This window comes from Phodopus roborovskii, unplaced genomic scaffold (assembly GCF_943737965.1).
Source record: "Phodopus roborovskii unplaced genomic scaffold, PHOROB, whole genome shotgun sequence".
Classification (NCBI taxonomy): Eukaryota; Metazoa; Chordata; class Mammalia; order Rodentia; family Cricetidae; genus Phodopus; species Phodopus roborovskii.
The window spans coordinates 59098-78771 of NW_026126142.1; the positions used below are offsets into that span (position 1 = coordinate 59098).

General features: G+C 35.8%; 1 protein-coding gene across 1 annotated transcript in view; it reads right to left on the reverse strand.

The window, feature by feature from the left end:
* Positions 1–254: 254 nt before the first annotated feature.
* Wnk3 (WNK lysine deficient protein kinase 3) overlaps positions 255–19674 on the reverse strand; it is a 126493-nt gene continuing 107073 nt past the window's right edge. The window contains exons 21-23 of the mRNA XM_051179541.1: positions 17627–17838; positions 7771–7973; positions 255–3199 (exon numbers count right to left, since the gene is read on the reverse strand). Coding sequence (XP_051035498.1) covers positions 2870–3199; positions 7771–7973; positions 17627–17838 — 745 coding nt within the window. The 3' untranslated portion in view covers positions 255–2869. The remainder of the gene's footprint in view (positions 3200–7770; positions 7974–17626; positions 17839–19674) is intronic.

Below are 19674 nucleotides of genomic sequence, written 5' to 3' on the forward strand. Positions count from 1 at the left end.
ATAGCAAATTACTTTAGATTCAAGCCTGCTCCAGGGTTATTAAGGGTTATCTGCACTGAATACACTAGTATTGGTTTCACAGTCTTACGATGTTCTACCCAACTTCACAGACACAACAGCGGTGCTTCATGGTGAAGTGCTCATGTTGCCATACACGAAGACACAACGCTGCTCATCAGATGTGCATTTGGAGAAGTAAACAGAGCAGCTGGACATACAGATGATCTCCCAAGGAAACTTCATAAAACAGTGAAAAAGATAGGTTTGCATGCTTTCTAGAAATGAACAGAAGGCCCGCTATGTGCATTAGGCTTTTTGTTAAAGAAAAAGGGAACTTCTGAGCATTATCTGATTCATTGTTTATGGGAGAGAAAAAGTACTTCAGGCAAGGATGGAAACAGCACTATTCTACGACTTAGCAAAATTATGAAATAATACAAAATCCTCTTCTAGAAAACTAACCAATATTTACAATCAAAGTGACTATAATCTGAATCAAATAAAAAAGTAATGAGAAAAAATAAAGAAAATCCCACAGCAAAGTGAATAACATTGTTTTCTTCATTTCTGCACACTCCCTTTCTTCTGTATGCTTTAACTTCTACACATTACATATACATAATGTATATGTAACATATATGTTAACCCCGATACTGCAGTCAGCATGGAGACAGCAGTACACTATTCCACATCTTCAAACTTTAGAAGATGACTCTTCTTTCCAGCAAAACCTGAAAAGATTCTAAATATTACAAGGCACTGCAAACATCTGCAGGCAAACAAGAACTATGAATTATATGTAAAACTGAGATGTTTAACAAAACACAGAACATACTACGTAAAGCAGCCACTAGTAAATGGGATTGTACATGTCATCCATGGAGCTTTCTTCATCCTGGGGTACACCGTTTAAAATGATTGCAACTAGAGAAGATCCAGTCTTAAAACCTGTAGGATTTCACCTTATAGGTTATTTATCTCAATATAATTATACACAACCAACTGATAATGAAACACAGTTTTAAGGAACTATGGGTCTTAGAAGCATTGTTTTTATACACATGGAAAGCACTGTAATGCAAGCAATTGCACTACACTAATAGCCTAAAACTCACTTCAACTTGCAAAGCAATACTATAGAAGGAATTTCAGGAATTATGTGCATATGATCTGGACTCATCCAAAACAGGATGTCTTAGGAAAAGAAACTGTGGCTCTTACCAATAGCAATCCACAGAATGACCCCAGTAACAGTGACAAAAATGTGATGGTGGGTGTGATTGTTAGGTAAGTAATAAGACAACTTTTAAAAAGGGTACTGACTGTCACTAAGTATACAGTATGAAATAACAAAAGTTTTTCTAACTTCCTGGCAAGCCCATGGGGTGTGTTTAGAGGAATATGGAGGAAAATCTGTTAACAGAAATACTGAACACAATTTGGAATGGTTATGAAGAGAATTTCTAAATAGGAAAACATGTATTAGAAATATCTTTCAAAGCTTTAGTGAATGCTAAGTCATTTGAACATGTGTACTTAGGAGTTGATGTATACCATGTAAAAATTCTATTTGGGTTTCACAGACTGAATATTAGGTAACCCTGTGACTAGCCTTTAAGATTACTGAAGTTAACATTCCTAAAAACCAAAGGCATACATTTTGACACTGCCTCCCTTCCTCCCAAAACTGGATAAAACCCAGTAAAGTGCAACTTGACAGTGAATTCTCTCAAATTTTCAAGAGGCTGACAAACACATCTAAGATCTAAAGTGGTCTAAGACTATAGATACTAGTAAGAAATTATAACAACCCAAACACTGTCATCAAAAAAGGTTAAAGGCAATTTAAATAATATCATCCAAGGGTGTACTATTTCACTGCAGGACAGTGTATCCTACATTTCTTAGAACCCTGTAAAGCCAGTGTTTTATGTAAAAGTCTCAAAAGCTACAAACCCTAATGTGTCAAGTACACTTCACTTTAGAAGAATGGATTAACAGAAGTGTTAACCTGAATCTCCTTGTTTAGGATTACAAGAATTCCCCCAAATGAGATTCACATTAGCTGCAATACCTAGCAAAAGAATGCAAGCCAAGCCAGTGCCTCTCAGATGCTCAAAACCAATGCAGTGTGCACATGAGAAAAGATGGCTGCTGTGGGTTATTACTGGAACCCAAAAGCGGCTCTAGTAGCTGTAGGTTCAAGGAACTGTTACAGTTCTGTTTTGTCCTTTCCCTCCGCCTCACTTAAACAAGCCCTCACTCCTACTGCTGTGATGACGGGAAGAAAATCACATTAAAAACACTCCTGTTCTGTACTGTTTGATAAAAGTATACTAAATTTATACATGAAAACATTTTCTGCAGCCAGTTACTGCCTTCTGTGAAAAGTAAACTGAAGACACTTGTGACAAATCCCACAAGACTGGCTAGTGGAGGGTCTTACCTCTTCCACATTTGGGGAGAACCAATCTACATAGTTTTTACACACTTTAAAGAAAAGTATCATACAACTGCTGGTAGCAGCATAAAAAAATGGGGTGAGAGCTTCTCCACAACACATAAATGTGTCCTGGAAATGGTAACACTCAAGCTGAGCTTATTAAAGCATTCTGAACAGTTATTTTTAAAAATCAAGTATCAAAGAGGATAGGATTTGAAGTGAAAAAACATTTCTGTGTGCAGTATTCTGTGTGCAAACCGCACATTACTACAGAATGATGAGCTGTATCAAATATCACATTGACAACAAAAAAACACAGTTGAAAGGAGACTCAAATGAGAGAGAATATGGTAGAACTCAAGAAGTAAGTTTAGTATTATAGGTGTTCTGGAAATGCTTTCCCCTTACTTCAGCATCTGCTTGGATTCATTTAGGACCCGGAGGGATTGATGTTGGATTCTGCATTGGTGGAGCTGGAAATGCCTGCAAATTCATCCCGGGCTGGAAGAGTCCCCCAGATTGGGTAGGAACCACTAAAGGTTGCTGTGTTGTTCCCGAAATTCCTACCCACTGTACTGGATAACCCGTGGCCCCTACAGCATTATACTGACAAACATGGGGCATTCCATATGATGATAATGGCCCAGGAAAGGAAGGGAGTGGGAGTCCTTGTGGCAAAGAAGTTGGGACTGCTCCACGAATTTGGGAGAGAGAAGAAATCCATGTTGATGTGTAGCCAATAGTAGATGGAGTACTCTAACAAAAACAAAACAAACATAAGAACAAAAGATCAGTTTATCTGGCATATTATTTTATCAGTTTATATTCCTATTCTTTTAGGATCACTACTTTTACTATCACACTCACCTTTCTGTGAGTTATGCAATGGTAACATTCTTTGCTTCAGCTCATCTTTCTAACTGCCCTGCCTTGCAGTATAAACATTTTCAGATAAGGAAACAGAAACTAAAATTGGCAAGTAGCCCAATACCAACAAGCAAGTTAACAGTGAGTCAGGGACTTACACTGTTCTATATAACAGGTCCATATTAACTCACTGTTCACACTTTAGGACCTACTTTGCTCATGCTAGTGCTATTTTGCTTTTATTTCATTTTTCCAACCATGAATATGCTTTCATACTGTAGGCATAGATGAACATAGCCCATCTTACTTACATGATCCGCTGGACATAGAGGAATACAATTAGTGTAATTGGGAACCTGACATATAGCAGATGTTGAATAAATACCTCCTTCATGTCCCCTTCTCACTACCTTAAAATCTGACACTTCAGTTACTTTTACTTTATTTTGCTTCTATGGGTGTTTTGCCTGCATGTGTATATGTGCAACATGTGCATACAGTACCCATGAAGGCCAGAAAAGGGCCTGGGCTGGAGTTACAGATAGAAATGAGCAGCCATGAGGGTGTTGGGAATCAAATCCTGTCTTCTGAAAGAGCAGCCAAAGCTGTTAACTACTGAATTATCTCTTCAGCTCTTTCCTTATAGTCTTATACACTTTAATTGTATTCTTGTATGTGTACACATGTAGGCATATGTGCATATGGAGGCAAGAGGTCCACTTTGGGTGTGCTTTCTCAGGTGCTATCCAACTTGTTTTTTGAGACAGGCTCTCTTATTGGCCTGAAGCTCACTAAGTAAGCAAGAATGGCTAGCTAGCAATCCCCAAAGAGTCACCTGTCTGTGCCTCCCCAGTACTGGGAGTTATGCATATACCACACACCCAGCTTTTTCACATGGGTTCTAAGGACTAAATTCAGGCCCTCATACTTGCATGGTAAGTAGTTTCTGGTAAAGCTATCTTCTTAGCCCCCTATTCTTCTAAATTTAAACTGAAAACATTTTGGGCAGTACTGAAGAGATATATTCCTGCCTGCCTGGCTATTCTTAATGAATTATGTTGTGAGTGAACATATGTATAGAGATTATAATATATTCATAATCTATAGAATAATAATTCTAATAAATGTAAATAATCCTCTTAGCAGCCTCAAATCCTTAGTTCTACTCTGAATCACCAAGCTAAAACTAAAACTTTCAATTACACTTTTGTTAGAAAGTTTCAATGCAAGTTTTTAGTTTGACCTGAAAATGAATGATAATATATGTTGAGTTGCAAAAATATTTTTATTTAAAATTCAGCAATCTCTTATCAGTATTTTCTTACTGTTAAAGTAAAATTAAATGTAATCCTTCTGATTCAAAACAGCAATATAGTATGATCACATTTGAATAAATTTATTCCTATGCGTCTATTTATTCACATAGAAAATGACCTAAGATCTATCATTTACCTGAAGATGATGACAACCATTTCTGGGTGGTAGGATTTGAAAGTGGTATTTAAATTTCATACTTTTTTCCATTGGTTAAGTTATGTAGTAAGTAGTATTGTTTTTTTCAAAAAACATTTTTTTGAAGACTGAATTAGAGAGGTTATAAGTTTACTCTTGAATATGTCTAAAATATCTCTGATTTACATGTGCAAACAAATAGGCAATCTCCCTCTACCAAAACCCATTATTTGTTGTGTGCACCATTTCTGTGATCAGCATCCAGGAATAATACACAGACAGCAGTTACTACCAACCAAGTCATGCAGTCTTTCAATTACCAAATCTTTTCTCTTCTCTCCTAAACATTCCTTCTGTTCAACTCAACTTACCATTACCTAGACTAGTCAGAAAACACTGACCCTGATCCCACCAAATTCTGCCTTCTTGCTTCAGTCAGTGCTCTTCTCAAAAGAAATGATAATTAAAATGTGATCCTATTAAAGATCTGGGGCATCATAACTATTAATCTTTCTTAAAATAAATATAGCATCCCTTATCACCCCACCTACTCCTTAGATTCACTGTTTACCACCCTTTGCTCTCTTCACTTCAGCCAGCCTGGCTTACTTTCAGTCCTTTCATGTGTCTTTCCTCACATGAGACTTTTGCATATGCTATTTTTTTTCCTCAGTCAGTTATCACTGTATCAGTGAATTGCATGTGAAGGTAAGAAGGCAACTTGTGGGAGTCAGTTTGCTCCTTCTACCATATGGGTTCTGGGAACTGAATTCAGGTAGTCAGGCTTGGTGACAAATGCCTTTATCTACTGGGCCATCTGGCTAGCCCTCATTGGCCACTTTTTACTAGATCAATTATCCCTTACTGCATGATATCCCCCTATAACTTTCTTTGTAATTATTATTATAAATGCAATTTAATACTGATTTAATGGCTTTATTTGCTTTTATTCACTAAACTTGTGTCTAGAAGAGCACCTAGTACACAATAAAGGGATACATGTTTATGCAAACAAAAATGTCTAAGTAGGGAACAGTATCATGCAAGAATATTAGTTCTACACAAATACATAACCAACCAAATACAAAAATAGTTACTACATATAAGTAATCCCTGTGACGGTATAATGTTATAGGTGCTATCTAACTTAATCTTCACAGTAATCCTGAAAGGACTATCCACATTTGAAATACAAGAACTCTGAGGCAAAAAAGACATGAAGTCATAGTAAATCACTACCTAACATTGGGCCCAAATCTGTTAAAAGATCTTTACCACTTTGATTTACACATACTTTTATCCTCACTCTTCCTATAAACACCCTCCTTTATATTCAATAAACCATCATCTAACCAGTCAACAAAACTTTCCTTCACACACCACTCATATCTCACTGACAGAACAAATGCATTTATGTCTTGAAATGCCTCTGAAGGATCTCAGATTTTACAATAATGGTATTATCTGAACATCAACTGGTGCCAAAAATAAGACAAACATACATCTCCCAAGCAGATACATTGTTCACTACTTGAGGAAGCCATGTTTTGATAGATGTATTGTTTAGTATTTATCTGAGGCACCAACTGATGATACTCTTGTCTCAGCCTCCTGAATGCTGGGATAACAGCACATTTTTTCTATCATTTTTTTTTTTCTCACAGTGCATGGTAGCAAATCCAGGGCTTTTTACTTGAGAGGCAAGTGCTCTACCACAAAGCTGCAACATCAGCTCAATGAAACTATTTTCATATGTTCTTCATTTAACTATATTCAAAGACTATATCTATTATCAAGTATACACACAAGAATAATATATTCAGAGATATCTGAACTGAAATTCTAACACTTAATTTTTTAACAGGTTTGCTTACTTTGAAAAAATATTACTGACTTTAAAATATTGAACACAAAAATGTACAAGGTAAAATAAGGTCCAAATCTGACTATCCAGCATATTGTTCAGCAATTTTCATATTTATATATTCATAAATATATGCCTAACATATAATTTTGCCTAAATTACACTATTCTATACATTTTGTTGGATAATATATCTTCTTCCCACTCCAGAATATACTGTGGACTTCAATATATCACTTATAGGTACATCTTAGCTTATATGGCTATGTGTAATAACTGTCATCTTTTCTATAAACTGAATAGATCTCATAATATTTCACCTTCCACAGCCTTAAAATTATTTTTATAAACTAAACAAAGATAATTCAGATACCTTATTGGATTTAAGAACACTGATGTATAGCATAGAACTTGTTTACCTTAACATTTAATTCTTGTGCCATCTGATTAACCCTCTCTACAGATTAATTCGTTTTGAATATTTTATATTTTTAGAGAGAGAATAGTATAAAATTAGACTCAGCAAATTTTGGCCTACCACCTCTTTTCATAACTCATGTTTGTTTGCCTTTTAAGCACAACAAACTGATTTCTAAAGGAAAAATAAGAACTCCTATAAATGGGAGGGGTTTCAAAGGAAGAACATTCCATAAATCAAACAATAAAAGCTGGTGATAGTGGTGCATACCTTTAATTCCAGCACTTGGAAGGCAGAGACAGGTGGATTCCTGGGAGTTTGAGGCCAGCCTGGTCTACAGAGTGAGTTCCAGGACAGGCTCCAAAGATGCAGAGAAACCCTGTCTTGAAAAATAAAATTAAAAAAAAAAAACCCCAAGCAGTAATAGAACACAGCCACAACCATTTGCTTCCATATTTTCTTAGACTGCTTTTATATTACAATCAAGTTGATTCTTGTAACTCTGTGGCTTGGAAAGCCTAAAATGTTTACTAATTAGTCTCTTCATTAAATTTGGCAACTCTTGGTAAAACAGACAATTTGCTCAAAGACATGACAAATCTAGATAAGGCTCAAAGTCTCAATATCATAATCCACACTATTTTTGAGCAGTAACTATAATCATGGGCAAAAATCAATTTTTATATTTTTTAATTTTTATAAAGAGGATAGAGGATAAATTACTTACTTCATATCCTTTGTTCCAGTTTTCTGTCTCTAATTTTTGTTGGCTCTGTTTGAGTTGGTTTAAACTTGGCTTACTAGGAAAATTTCCCACTGTTTCCTTTGTCCAATCATCCACCAACTTGTGTAAATCATCTGTGAACATCCCCTTTTTACTGGCTGGAGATTGCTGGCATGACACTGTATTACTCTCCACACATTCGGCATCTACAAGAAAAAAACAAACAAAAGAAAACAGGAAAAGCATGTAAAGGAATTACAACTGACAATTAGATAATGCTCCTTTTGTTTTCTTGCAAATTTTTAATGTGTATGTGTGTGTGTGGAATGTAGGTCACAGGACAACTGGCAAAAGTGAGCTATCTTTTTTCAACCATGTTGGGTCCCAGGAGTCAAACTCAAGTTATCAGGCTTGGGGGCAAGTTCCTTTGCATGCTGAGCTATTTCCTAGCCTAATGTAACTCTTCTTTTAACAACATATATGAGATAAGAGTAACCATAATTTACTTGAGACTGCCGATTTAAAGCTGTTATGCTAGTGTAATCACTAAATAACCCCTTCAATACTCAGAAGTTTCTAATAGCTTGGACATCAAATTAAATGGATACCATAGGTATCAGTCATGTATGATAAAAGGCTCTCCAAAAAAATTAGTATAACTTTAATCTTGTTATAAGCTTCCTTGAGTAGATATTTGGAGGAGTCAAAAAAGACTCACATGTACCTATAGAAGCCAGGAAATTAAAAAGGAGCCACTAGGGAGAAGAATGACCTAATAAAAGAGGGAAAGAAGAAGGTTATAATGAAAATGAGGAGGGGGATGGGAGAATAGGGCAAAGGAGAGGGTTGGCAGAGAGAATAACTATAATAAGGGTGTTTGAAAGGGCTATGGAAACTACTACTATAAACTTCCATACACATGTACACATATAAGAGTTTAAATTACCTTTCATAGGGGCTAACGTTCCTCTTAGAAGTCGTTGGCTATCAAATAAAAGGCTCAGTGCTGTGTGTGGGATACCTCCCATCAAATTTTTGGTTAGAGGGGTTCCAAAGAACCCCCCAAATTAATACAACCTATTACTATTGCTCTCAGTTGTCCAATAGAATGTGATGGTGATACCCTGTTGCTGAAGACACTACATACTTCGGTCACAGGACTTAGAGAAATCATGCTGGTACTGACTTAGAAGTTTATTTCCTGCTGGTCATTTTCATATTACAGCAGGTTGCTGAGGGATAAAAGTCATCAAGGAGTTGTATGCAGCTGTGACCCTTGTGAGGTACAATAAGGACCTGCCTGGCAAATATAGTATAGTAGTGACATAAATGTTATGGGAGAAACCAACCACTTTCTGCTCAGATTTAGGGTCCTCTCTACAAAAGGAAACTCACACTTGTTACTATAAATCTAGCCAAGAAATCTGGATGGTGAACTCAGAGGGATTCTAGGGTTGAAACTACTACTATTATTTTGATAAATGGACATAGCAATAAAACAACTCCTAATAATTTACTGCTGTACCCATAGATTAATTAATGCAGTCCTCAGTCCTCATCAGGGAAGCTTCTTTGTGTAGTGGATGGTAATTAATACAAAGATGCTCAACTGGTCAAACTGAGAGACTAAGAATCTGTGGAGCGCCCAATCATAAATGGCACATTTACATCACACACCTCCCCTCAATACTCAGAACACTGCAGACAAAGGTAAAAAAAAAGATTCTAAGATCCAGACATTAGGGAAGACCTGAGTCAAGCAGTCTTAGACATGACAAGATCACTGCATTCATGAACTCAAAGATTGTTGTGGCTGACTGAGCAAGACCTACAAAATATCAAACTAGTGAACCTTTTAGAACAAATGTGGGAGGGGCACTGTGGTGGTTTGAATGAAAATGGCCCCAAAAGGCTCATAAGCAGTTTTGAAAGAATAAGGATTTTGTAAACTTGTTAAGAGTTGGCGTGAATTTTTTAGAGGACGCATGACACTGGAGGTGGCCTTTGAGGTTTCAGATGCTCAAGAAAGGCCCACTGTCTCTCTCTTCCTGTTGATTGTGAGTCCAGATGAACAACTCTCAGCTCCTTCTCCAGCATCGTGTCTACCTGCATCCCACCATGCTTCCCATCATGATGATAATGGACTAAACCTCCGAACAGTAAGCCAGCCTCAATTAAATGCTTTCCTTTATAGGAGTTACTGTGGTCATTGTATCTCTTTACAGCAACAGAACTTTGACTAAGACAGGCACTCAAACTCCCATCCCTATCTAAGGATCTATTGGCAACTGGTGGTTTCTAGGGAAGTGAGTATTTTTAGGGGCATGGTACTTGGTAGGATTGACAATATTGGATGGCCCCACACACATGGGTGGCACTTATTAGACTTTTGGGTTATTTTTAAAAGAGTTGGGAAAGGAATGCGAGGGGATCTAGAAAAAGTTGGAAGAAGGAATGAGGGCCAATATGATTGAAAAACATTGTATACCTTTATGAAATTCTCAAAAAACAAATAAAAACATTAAAAAATACCTACAGGGCTAGAGATATGCCTTAGTACTACATAGCTTATGTAGCATGTATGTTCATGGGTTCAAGCCATGCAGGAGGAAGAGAAACAGGAGCAGGAGCAAGAGGCATCATTATCATATAATGATAAAATCAGAAACAATCTTAATAATATAGTAAAAGTACTTTTATTTTTTAGTTTTTTTTGAGACAGGCTTTCTCTGCCTAACAGCTATGGCAGTCCTAGAACTCGCTCTGCAGACCAGAGCCTTGAAATCACAGAGATCTGCCTGACTCTGCCTCCCAAGTGCTGGGATTTAAGGCATGGGCAACAACAGCCTGGCATAAAAGTGTTTTTAATGAAAAAACTAGACCCAGACAAAGTAAATTAATCATGTTTAAGTTCTTCAAGAGGTAGGCCTAGAATTCTAAAGTATTTAAACAAGGTTTAAAAATATAGAATCACATTTTATTTAATTTTTACTAGTATATCTTTTCATGGTTAAAATTTAAGAACTAAGCACTGTAGTAAATACCTCTACTATCAGCATTGGGAAATCTGAGGCAGGAATATTACAAGTTCAGAGCAAGCCTGAACTATGTAGTGAGCTTTTCTCTCTCTCTCTCTTTAAAAAATTTATTTATTTGTTATGTAAACAGTGTTCTGCCTGCATGTTGTGTGCAGGCCAGAAGAGAGCACCAGATTTCATTACAAATGTTTGTGAGGGCTGAAGAGATGGCTCAGAGGTTTAGAGTAGAGACTATTCTTCCATAGGTCCTGAGTTCAATTCCCAGTAACCACATGGTGGCTCATAGCCATCTGTAATGAGATCTGGTGTCCTCTTCTGGCCTGCAGGCATATATACAGACAGAACAATGTATACATAATAAATAAATAAATATTTTAAAACATAAATGTTTGTGAGCCACCATATGGTTGCTGGAATAGAACGCAGGACCTCTGGAAGAGCAGCTGGTGCTCTTAACCTCTGTGCCATCTCCCCTGCCCCTATAGTGAGCTTTTCTAAAATAAAATAAAAATGGAAGTTGAAGAGATGACTCAGTCATGAACAGCATTGGGCCCAGGTTTCATTCAAAGCTCCTACATGGTGACTGGTAACTGGTGATTCACAACTCTAGTTTCAGGTGATCTCATGATTCTTAGGCACCAGACATGCAAATATATGGCAAGAAGATAATGAAATAGCATCAGAATTATGGAAAAGTATCAAGCACGAAAGACCATACTTTCAAAAAGGGAAGGGGCTCTCCCCCAGATAACACTATACTGCAAATTCCTTGAAGGAGATTGACTTTTTTTTCATAATGGCAGAGGTGATCTACAGAAAGGAATACCAGTTCCCTGAAGATGAATTTTAACTCATGAAGAAAAAGGAAGATGTCTTATAACAAGTATGTATGTAGTAGAGTTAATCAGTACAACATTTCTGGAGGACTAACTAGTTTTAAGAGTTCAAAGGCAGATAAAGTTGGCTCTATGTATGAAATGAGAAATGAATAAAAAAAGTAAATGTGATTGAGATTTGGAAAAAAAGTTATAAAGACAAAACTACCAAGTCTCTGTAGTTTATCATTTCTTATTTCAGAAACCTAATGTTATAATTGAGGGAAACTGAAGTAAATCCTTTACCATATTTGCTTTTAGTTGACTTTAGAAGTAATTTTAAAGGTCACAGTTGACCAATATATTACTAGTTTTTTTACAGATGATTCCTTGGATATGTGGGTTATGCAGATCAATAGCTACCTAAACTTCCTTTTTAGGGATATGAATCCCTTTTGCTGAAAGGACTAGTTTTACACTTTGGTCTATAAAGTTCAACAGTGCTCATATTTTGTCATTATTTTTAGTGAATAAACTATGAATTTATTTCTCATTACCCAAACAATATTTAATTAAAAAGGGACATCCTGTGAGTTATTATGCAATACTGACTTTTCTCTGGATCATATTCTCATATGGAGAAATGATTCCAAACTGAACAGGAAGGATATTTGCATCCTGAGAAAAATAAACCAAAACAATCAATATTGAAAAGCGTTCATATTTGAATTTGTCATCTTTCTATCTTAAACTTTGGGACAGATTTCTGTTTGTTGTTTAAGATAAATGCCTGTGCCAGACTGGTAGTACAAGGATGATTTGCCTTAAATTTATCCAATAGCTCTCCTGTCCTTCCAAGGCTGAAGACACCAAGATAACAGCAACTGAAAATTTAAAAAGATAAAAGGGGCATCTGGACTGGACCTTGTGATTACATGTATAATAGTCACTAAGTTTCATATTCCATACCAAAACAATGGAGAAGAGCCTTGAAATCTTTAGCTATTAATCTTTTCCTATCTCACCTACCTTTTCCTTCTGGCTTAAGGACAAAAGAAACTTAAAACTTACAGTGAGTTAAAATGGATTTTCTTCCCAGGCACTAGAGACTAAGCCATTTTTCTTTCCTCAGCAACTTGTCCTCTAGTCACTGGGTCCCTTTCAAGTGGTAAGTAAACGCACTTGGGTTCATTAACCCAAGTTAATGTGTGGAATCAAAAACAAAAACTTTGTTGTGAAAAGTTCTTGGAAACACTAAAAAAAAGAGATGTATATTTTCAGTGTTCGTTTTGATAACTAGTTATTTTTTCAAGGTTTATTTTTATTATTTTAAATTATGTGTATTTGTACATCTCCATGAGTGCAGACACTTGAGGAGCTGGAATTACAGATGGTCATGAGCCACCCACCATGGGTGCTGGGAAATGAATTTGGGTCCTTGTAAGAGCAGTAAGTTCACTTAATAGCTGAGTCATTTCTCTAGCCTCTGATGACTAGTTATTCTTGAAGACTGAATACCACATAATCTAAATTTCTATTTAACCAATCATTTGTAGAGTAAGGCCTTTTTTGAATATAAGGTTTTTAAATTTAAAATTTCAAACGACTTTATAAAAATCTCACATTCATGTCTATTTGTTTTGTGACTCAGCAAGATTAATGGAGAATATCTGTATGAACAGAGGTCTGGAGCTACCTGGTAGTACACAGCAGAGGGTATACAACCAAAGGTTGGTGATTCACCCTCTCTCAGAAATGGTTATCAACAGCTAGTAGTTCAAAGGTAAAGGATAGGGCCCTCTCCCTTGACCAGTTGTTGACAGGGTTGGTCTTAGATGTTCCCAGTGATTGTATCTACCATTTGTGTGAGCTATGATTACAAAGGTTGTATTAAGTTTTGGGAATAGTGTTTTGTAGCCCTTTACCCTATCTTTTGGCTCTTTTTCTAGACCCTCTTCCATAACATTTCCTGAGCTGTACAGGGGGTGGTATAAGTGTATTCATGATTTTGATTTCTGCATTTAATAAAAATGAAATCTGTTGTTTTGCATTATTTTCTAAAGTCCTTGAAAATTTGAGTTCACATGATAGAATCTGTTTTACAAAAAATATTTTTCTTTTTTTATTTTGGGGATCCTTATACCATAATATTATTTATTAATAGACATTTAAGGGAAATGTTTTTCTTTTAATGTAAATTTCATAAGTTTCATTAGTTTTTTTCTTACCAACTTTATGGCAGAAAACAATTTATCTATTACAGATGAACTTTAATAGCTAATTAACTTAGAATTCTGATTGTAATAGTATTCTACCTGTTTTAATAATTGAGGGCATTTAACTCTGGGTCAAAAGACAAAATATAGAGAGTTACAGCTGTTTCTAGGAGCTGGAAGCTGTCAAAGCAGTGATACATATAAATTGGAAACCTAAAAAATTTCCTTTTGATTGACCAAGCAAGAAACACAACGTGTTTTTTATGTTGTGTTTTGGGGCAAAGAGAAATGAAATTATAAGTTAAATTATAATTGGTTCTTTTAATAGCCTTTGAGTCCAAGGCATTTTTGTATAACCTGCTTTGTAAAACAAATCCTATAAATTGAAAATGTGGAAAAAATTCTTAGTAGAAAGTCTTAAAATGAATTGCAACACAATTGCCTTGTTTTTAAAAAAATAGATGAAGTCATTTACGATGAAAAAAGTAGGCAATGCAGTGAAAGTATATGCGAAGAAACAAAGAGCTGCCTCTGTAAATGTAATATTCAGTATAAGTACAATTTGTTATTTTTAACTATCTTATTCTCATGTCATTACAAAGATGACTACAAAAGCAATAATTATACAAATGTATCGATCTGCTTATAATATGCAAAGTGTAATTTGTACAGTAATAGTACAAAGAAAAGAAGGCACATACACAGATGAAAATGTATATATTACTGAAACTAAGATAGTGTTACTCTGGGGCTGGAGAGATGGCTCAGTGGTTAAGATAGTGTTATTCTGAACTATATTGCCTTGTACTAAGAAGATAATGTAATACCCATGGCCACCACAGGAAAAGAACTAAAAATATAATAAAGGAGGCAACAAGAGGATTTAAACATTATAAAAAATATCTATTTAGGGCCTGGTAAGGTAATTTAGCATTTATTGCACAATCAGAATTCTAAATTAATTAGCTATTAAAGTTCATATCATAGCACCCACGTTAACAAGCCAGCCATTCAAACTTCTGTTAATTCCAGATGTTAGGGGAGGCAAGACAGAAGCATCAGAAACCAAGAGCTCAGGGAGGGATTGTGCCTCAGAGGGGTAAAAAAACCGCATGCATGCGTACACACACACACACACACACACACACACACACCCTTGAATCTTTTAAGAATATATACTTATTACAAAGGAAGGCAGACAGGAATCAAAGAATAACAAAAAAGGTCATCAAGGTCATCAAACATGAAAAACAAATAGCAACATGGTAAGTATAAATGCTTCTTTGGAGCTGTTTGGTGGTGACAGTGGTGCACGCCTTTAATCCCAGCACTTGGGAGGCAGAGGCAAGTAGATCTAGATGAATTTGAGACCAGCCTGGTCTACAGTGAATTCCAGGACAGGCTCAAAGCTATAGAGAAACCCTGTCTCAAAAAACAAACAAACAAAAAAACAAAACAAAACAAAAAACCCCAAAAACAACAACAAAAGAAAAGAAAAGGAAAAAAATGGTTCTTTATAATTAAAGTATACAGAAATGGTTTAAATAACACAATAAAAAGACAAACACTGACAGAGTAGATAAAATATATAAACTATAAATGATGTCCATAATAAATACTGTTTGGGTTAAAAGTATAAACGTGCTGGGAAGGTGAGTCAATAGGTGAAAGGCACTTGCTGCTAAGCCTGACAACTTGAATTTGATTTCCAGAACCAACTCCCACAATTTGTCTTCTGACATCCAAATGCATGCTGTGGCACATATGCATACACACACTTGTACATATACAGAGATATAAATAAATATAAATATATACATAAATAAAATATATAAATAAAAATAAATAAAATAAAAACATTAAAAGAATGGAAAAGTACAACATGTAAGTTTAAACAAAGAACCTTGATTGCCTATATATGCTAATATCAAAAGCTATAACAATCACAAACACATGCAGCAGAGTTCTGAAATACACAAAGCAAATTTATAGAATTGAAAAGTTCAACAACAGGAGGAAACTACTATAATCCACTTTAATAATTGAAATAATAAGCAAAAATCATACAAAAGCCATGTTTGGGCACAGCAATAAAAAAAAGCACAAATAAAAATAAGCCATTTGGGTAATCTAGGGGTTTAGCTCACTGACAGAGCACTTGCCTAGAATGTACAAGGCTCTATGTTCAATCTTCAGCATATCACAGAACGAGAAAAAGAATATCATATAGAGTGCCTCTCCTATAGTCCTAGCAACTTCAGAGGCTAAGGCAGAGGAATAATTTGAGCCCAGCCAAGGTTGGGGACCACAGGAAGAATTCACCTCTAAATAGACTAACAAAATAAGTATGACAACAAGCAAGGCATTTGGGAACAAAATGAAGTCTAGATATAAAAGCAATAATATCAGACTGAAGGTCTTACGAATTCTGATATTGAATCTCCTTCAATTCTAGTCTACCCTTCTACTCTGTTTTTACCAGAGTCATCCTATAGCTCAATATAGGCTGGCCCCTAACTCAATCAACTTCCTGCCTCAATCTCCCTGTGTGGGGCTATAGGTATATAATACCATACATGGCTAGTTTTCCATCATTTCATTTTTCTTTCCAGCTGAATAAAATTTCACTGAATGATGCTCCACATTTTCCTTATTCATTTACCTGCTGATAGACATCTAGGCTAGTTCTACTTCTTCACGATTCTGAATCGTACAACAACAATCAAAATAGATGTGCAAGTATGTGGTATACTGACCTTCATTATTATGTACCTGGAGCCAAGGAAGCCTAACCTGAGGAGTAACCTTTTTATTAGTTAAATAGATATTGGAGTCATTTCCCACAGTTAAAGAAATAACATTTTTAGGGGCTGGACAGATGGCCTAGCATTAAGAACACTTGTTGTTCTTTCAGAGGACCCAGGTTGGCTTCCTAGCACCTACATGGTGGTTCATAACCATCCTTAACTCCAGTTCCATAAGATTTGGCATTGTTTTCTGACCTCCACAGGCACCAAGCACACGATGTGGTACATATGCATACATGGAGGCAGACATATATAAAACATAAATAAATAAATATTTAAAAGAAATACATGTTTCTAATATTCTTAAAAATAATATATAAGGGTGCTGGAGAGATGGTTCAGTGGATGAGAGCACTTGCTGACGTTACAGAAGACCAGAGTTCGGTTCCCAGCACCCATGTCAGGTGGCTCACAACTGCCTGTAACTCCAACTCCAGGAGAACCAATGCCTTTTTCTGCACCCACCCCACAAATAAATAAAAATTAAAAAAAACTTTTAAAAGTAATATATAAAGACCTCTTGCTTCAGGTCAACATGGAAGTATCTGAAAGTTTACCTGTGCAATCAACAAACTTTTAAACCAGTTGTAAATATAAGCTGATCAATTCTCACTCACTGGAGTATTTTACAAACTATTTAGGGGAAGATACTAAAATTCCACTTGTTTTTTTCCAGATGAAAACATAAAACAAGCTTAAAACATTTAATACCAAAAAGATACGAGTATTTTAGATTACTGTGTACATCTCTTAAATTATTTCAGCCTAATAAAAAAAAGCAACTTATACTACCACTGTTTCTCTAATTTTGCTGTTCTTTGACCAGCATTATTTTTCCTGAAAAATTCTCACTGTTTAGCACAGAATAGATTTGAAATCACCATCTTCTTGCCTCAGTCACCTGAGTGCTTCAACTACAGGCATGCTACACTATGCCCAGATGTGATTAGTTTTTGAAAAGATTGTGTTTATGATTGGTTTACCTTTTACAACAACGACATTGTCTGAATGTGTCAAGGATTGAGGACGGCTTCGGAGTTTACTTTTCAAAGATCTTGGCCGACGTGGTGACGCAGGTGACAAAGGAATCTCTGAAGATTGTACTTTGCTGTCTTTAGTTGCTCTAAGGCGTTCATAGAGCTCCTGCAGCTCTTTATTCTGCTGTGTCTGAAGATTGACCACCTCTTGGATGTGTCTGAATAAAAAAATTATGCAGAAAACATTTTTAATAACTTTGGTGCCATGAAGACTAACTCAGAAACTTTGTAATGGTATAAAGCTTGACAAAGCTTTAATATTAAAAATGGTGGAATACAAAGTATTTGGGGGGTGATTTCAACACAGGGGTTCTTTGTATAGCTTTGGTTGTCCTGGAACTCACTCTGTCAAGAGATCAGCCTGCCTCTGCTTCCCACCCAGATAAGATACTTTTTTGACACAAGACCTCACTATGTATGTAATACTGGCTAGCCAGGTTAACCTCTAACACTCAAGAGCTTGGGTTATAGACATAAGCAGTCAAGCCTGACATCAAACACAATTTTAACAATTATCTATCAGCTTTAAGAATACAGAACTTTTAGTCATATCCCACAGAAATATCTCTGTGTGCAAAAAGAAAAGCACTATTCATATAATTAAACATGGAGAAAATGGAAATCTCTTTCAAGAAAGGATTAAATAAACTTGGATATATTCATACATGCAGTGATTTTTTTTAAAGGTAGATTTACACAGATATGAACATTATAGACATTTTAAAGTAAAAAATTATAGAATAACAATCGATTTTTTTACTTAATTACTGTAAAGAACAAAAGAGATATGGACAGAAAAAGAACCAGCAAGATTATATATACATATATAATACATACATATAATATATCCCAAACAGTTCATATGAGTAGTTTGAGAAGTGAGCTATAATATGAGAAGTGCAAGGGGTCTTTTGGTTTGCTTTCTCATTATGCTATTTGAATATTATCCTATGTATCACTTCTTTTGAGATAGGTTCTCACTATGTAACCTTGCTGGCCTGAAACTCACTATGAGACCATATGGGACTTAAACACACAGAAATTTTCCTGCTTCTGCCTTCTCAGTACTGGAATCACTGTGTGCTACCAGGATTGGTTTTAATTTTTTTAATTTATCTTTTAAAATATGAACTCCATCTAGATTATTCAGATAAATTTAGGTTAAAAAAAATCTCAGCTCACTATTGTCAGTCTATAGTATCTTCTAATCCTCTGGTAAAATACTATGGACAAAACACAATGAGAAAACAACAATAAAGGGCTGGAGATGCAGTCTAGAGGTAGTGAGACAGAAGGGGAGAATGGGCATTCATTCCCTTAGCCACTGGGCAGATTTTAAACACTATTAAAATCTGTTAAAAGTAGCTATTATTAATGTTAATGACAAATTAACATTGCTATTTTAAGCACTCCTTCTGATGTTCATTTTTCTATTAAAAAAAGGTCCAGTTACTAGGAGACTATGCAAATTTACTCCTTAACTAGTAGCTCTTGAACTCTTCCTTGCTGCTTTGAGTACAAAGACTGTCAGTCAGCCAGCTGGACCGTTCTATGCTAGCACCAGCAGTTTTGAACACTCCATAGATGCCTTGAAAAAATTATACAATGAACTCAGCTGATTGCTTTAGCTCCTGGAGATGCAGCCTTAACTAGGACTATTTCAAACAGAGTGTACTAAGCTTTTTGTTATCAAAAGCCTTGCAGAACTGTAAAAGACTCTGCGAACATTTTCATCTCCCTGCTACAAGGCCATAGGGGAAAATTTTTGGTAGCCTACAAGAGGGACTGCTGTGGCTGTGGCTAAAAGGACAGTACTGTGAAAGATATGCTGTGATTGGTCCAAATACTCCTCAGGCTTTATAAGCAGGTCTTGTGCTGTCTTCTCTGGTATAACAACATTAGGCCCAGTATAAAGCTGCTTCTCCTGGGTGGTCTTGTCTTGCCTACTTTCAGTAGTGTAGGCTGGGCTGGTAAACACAAAGAAAACAGCATAG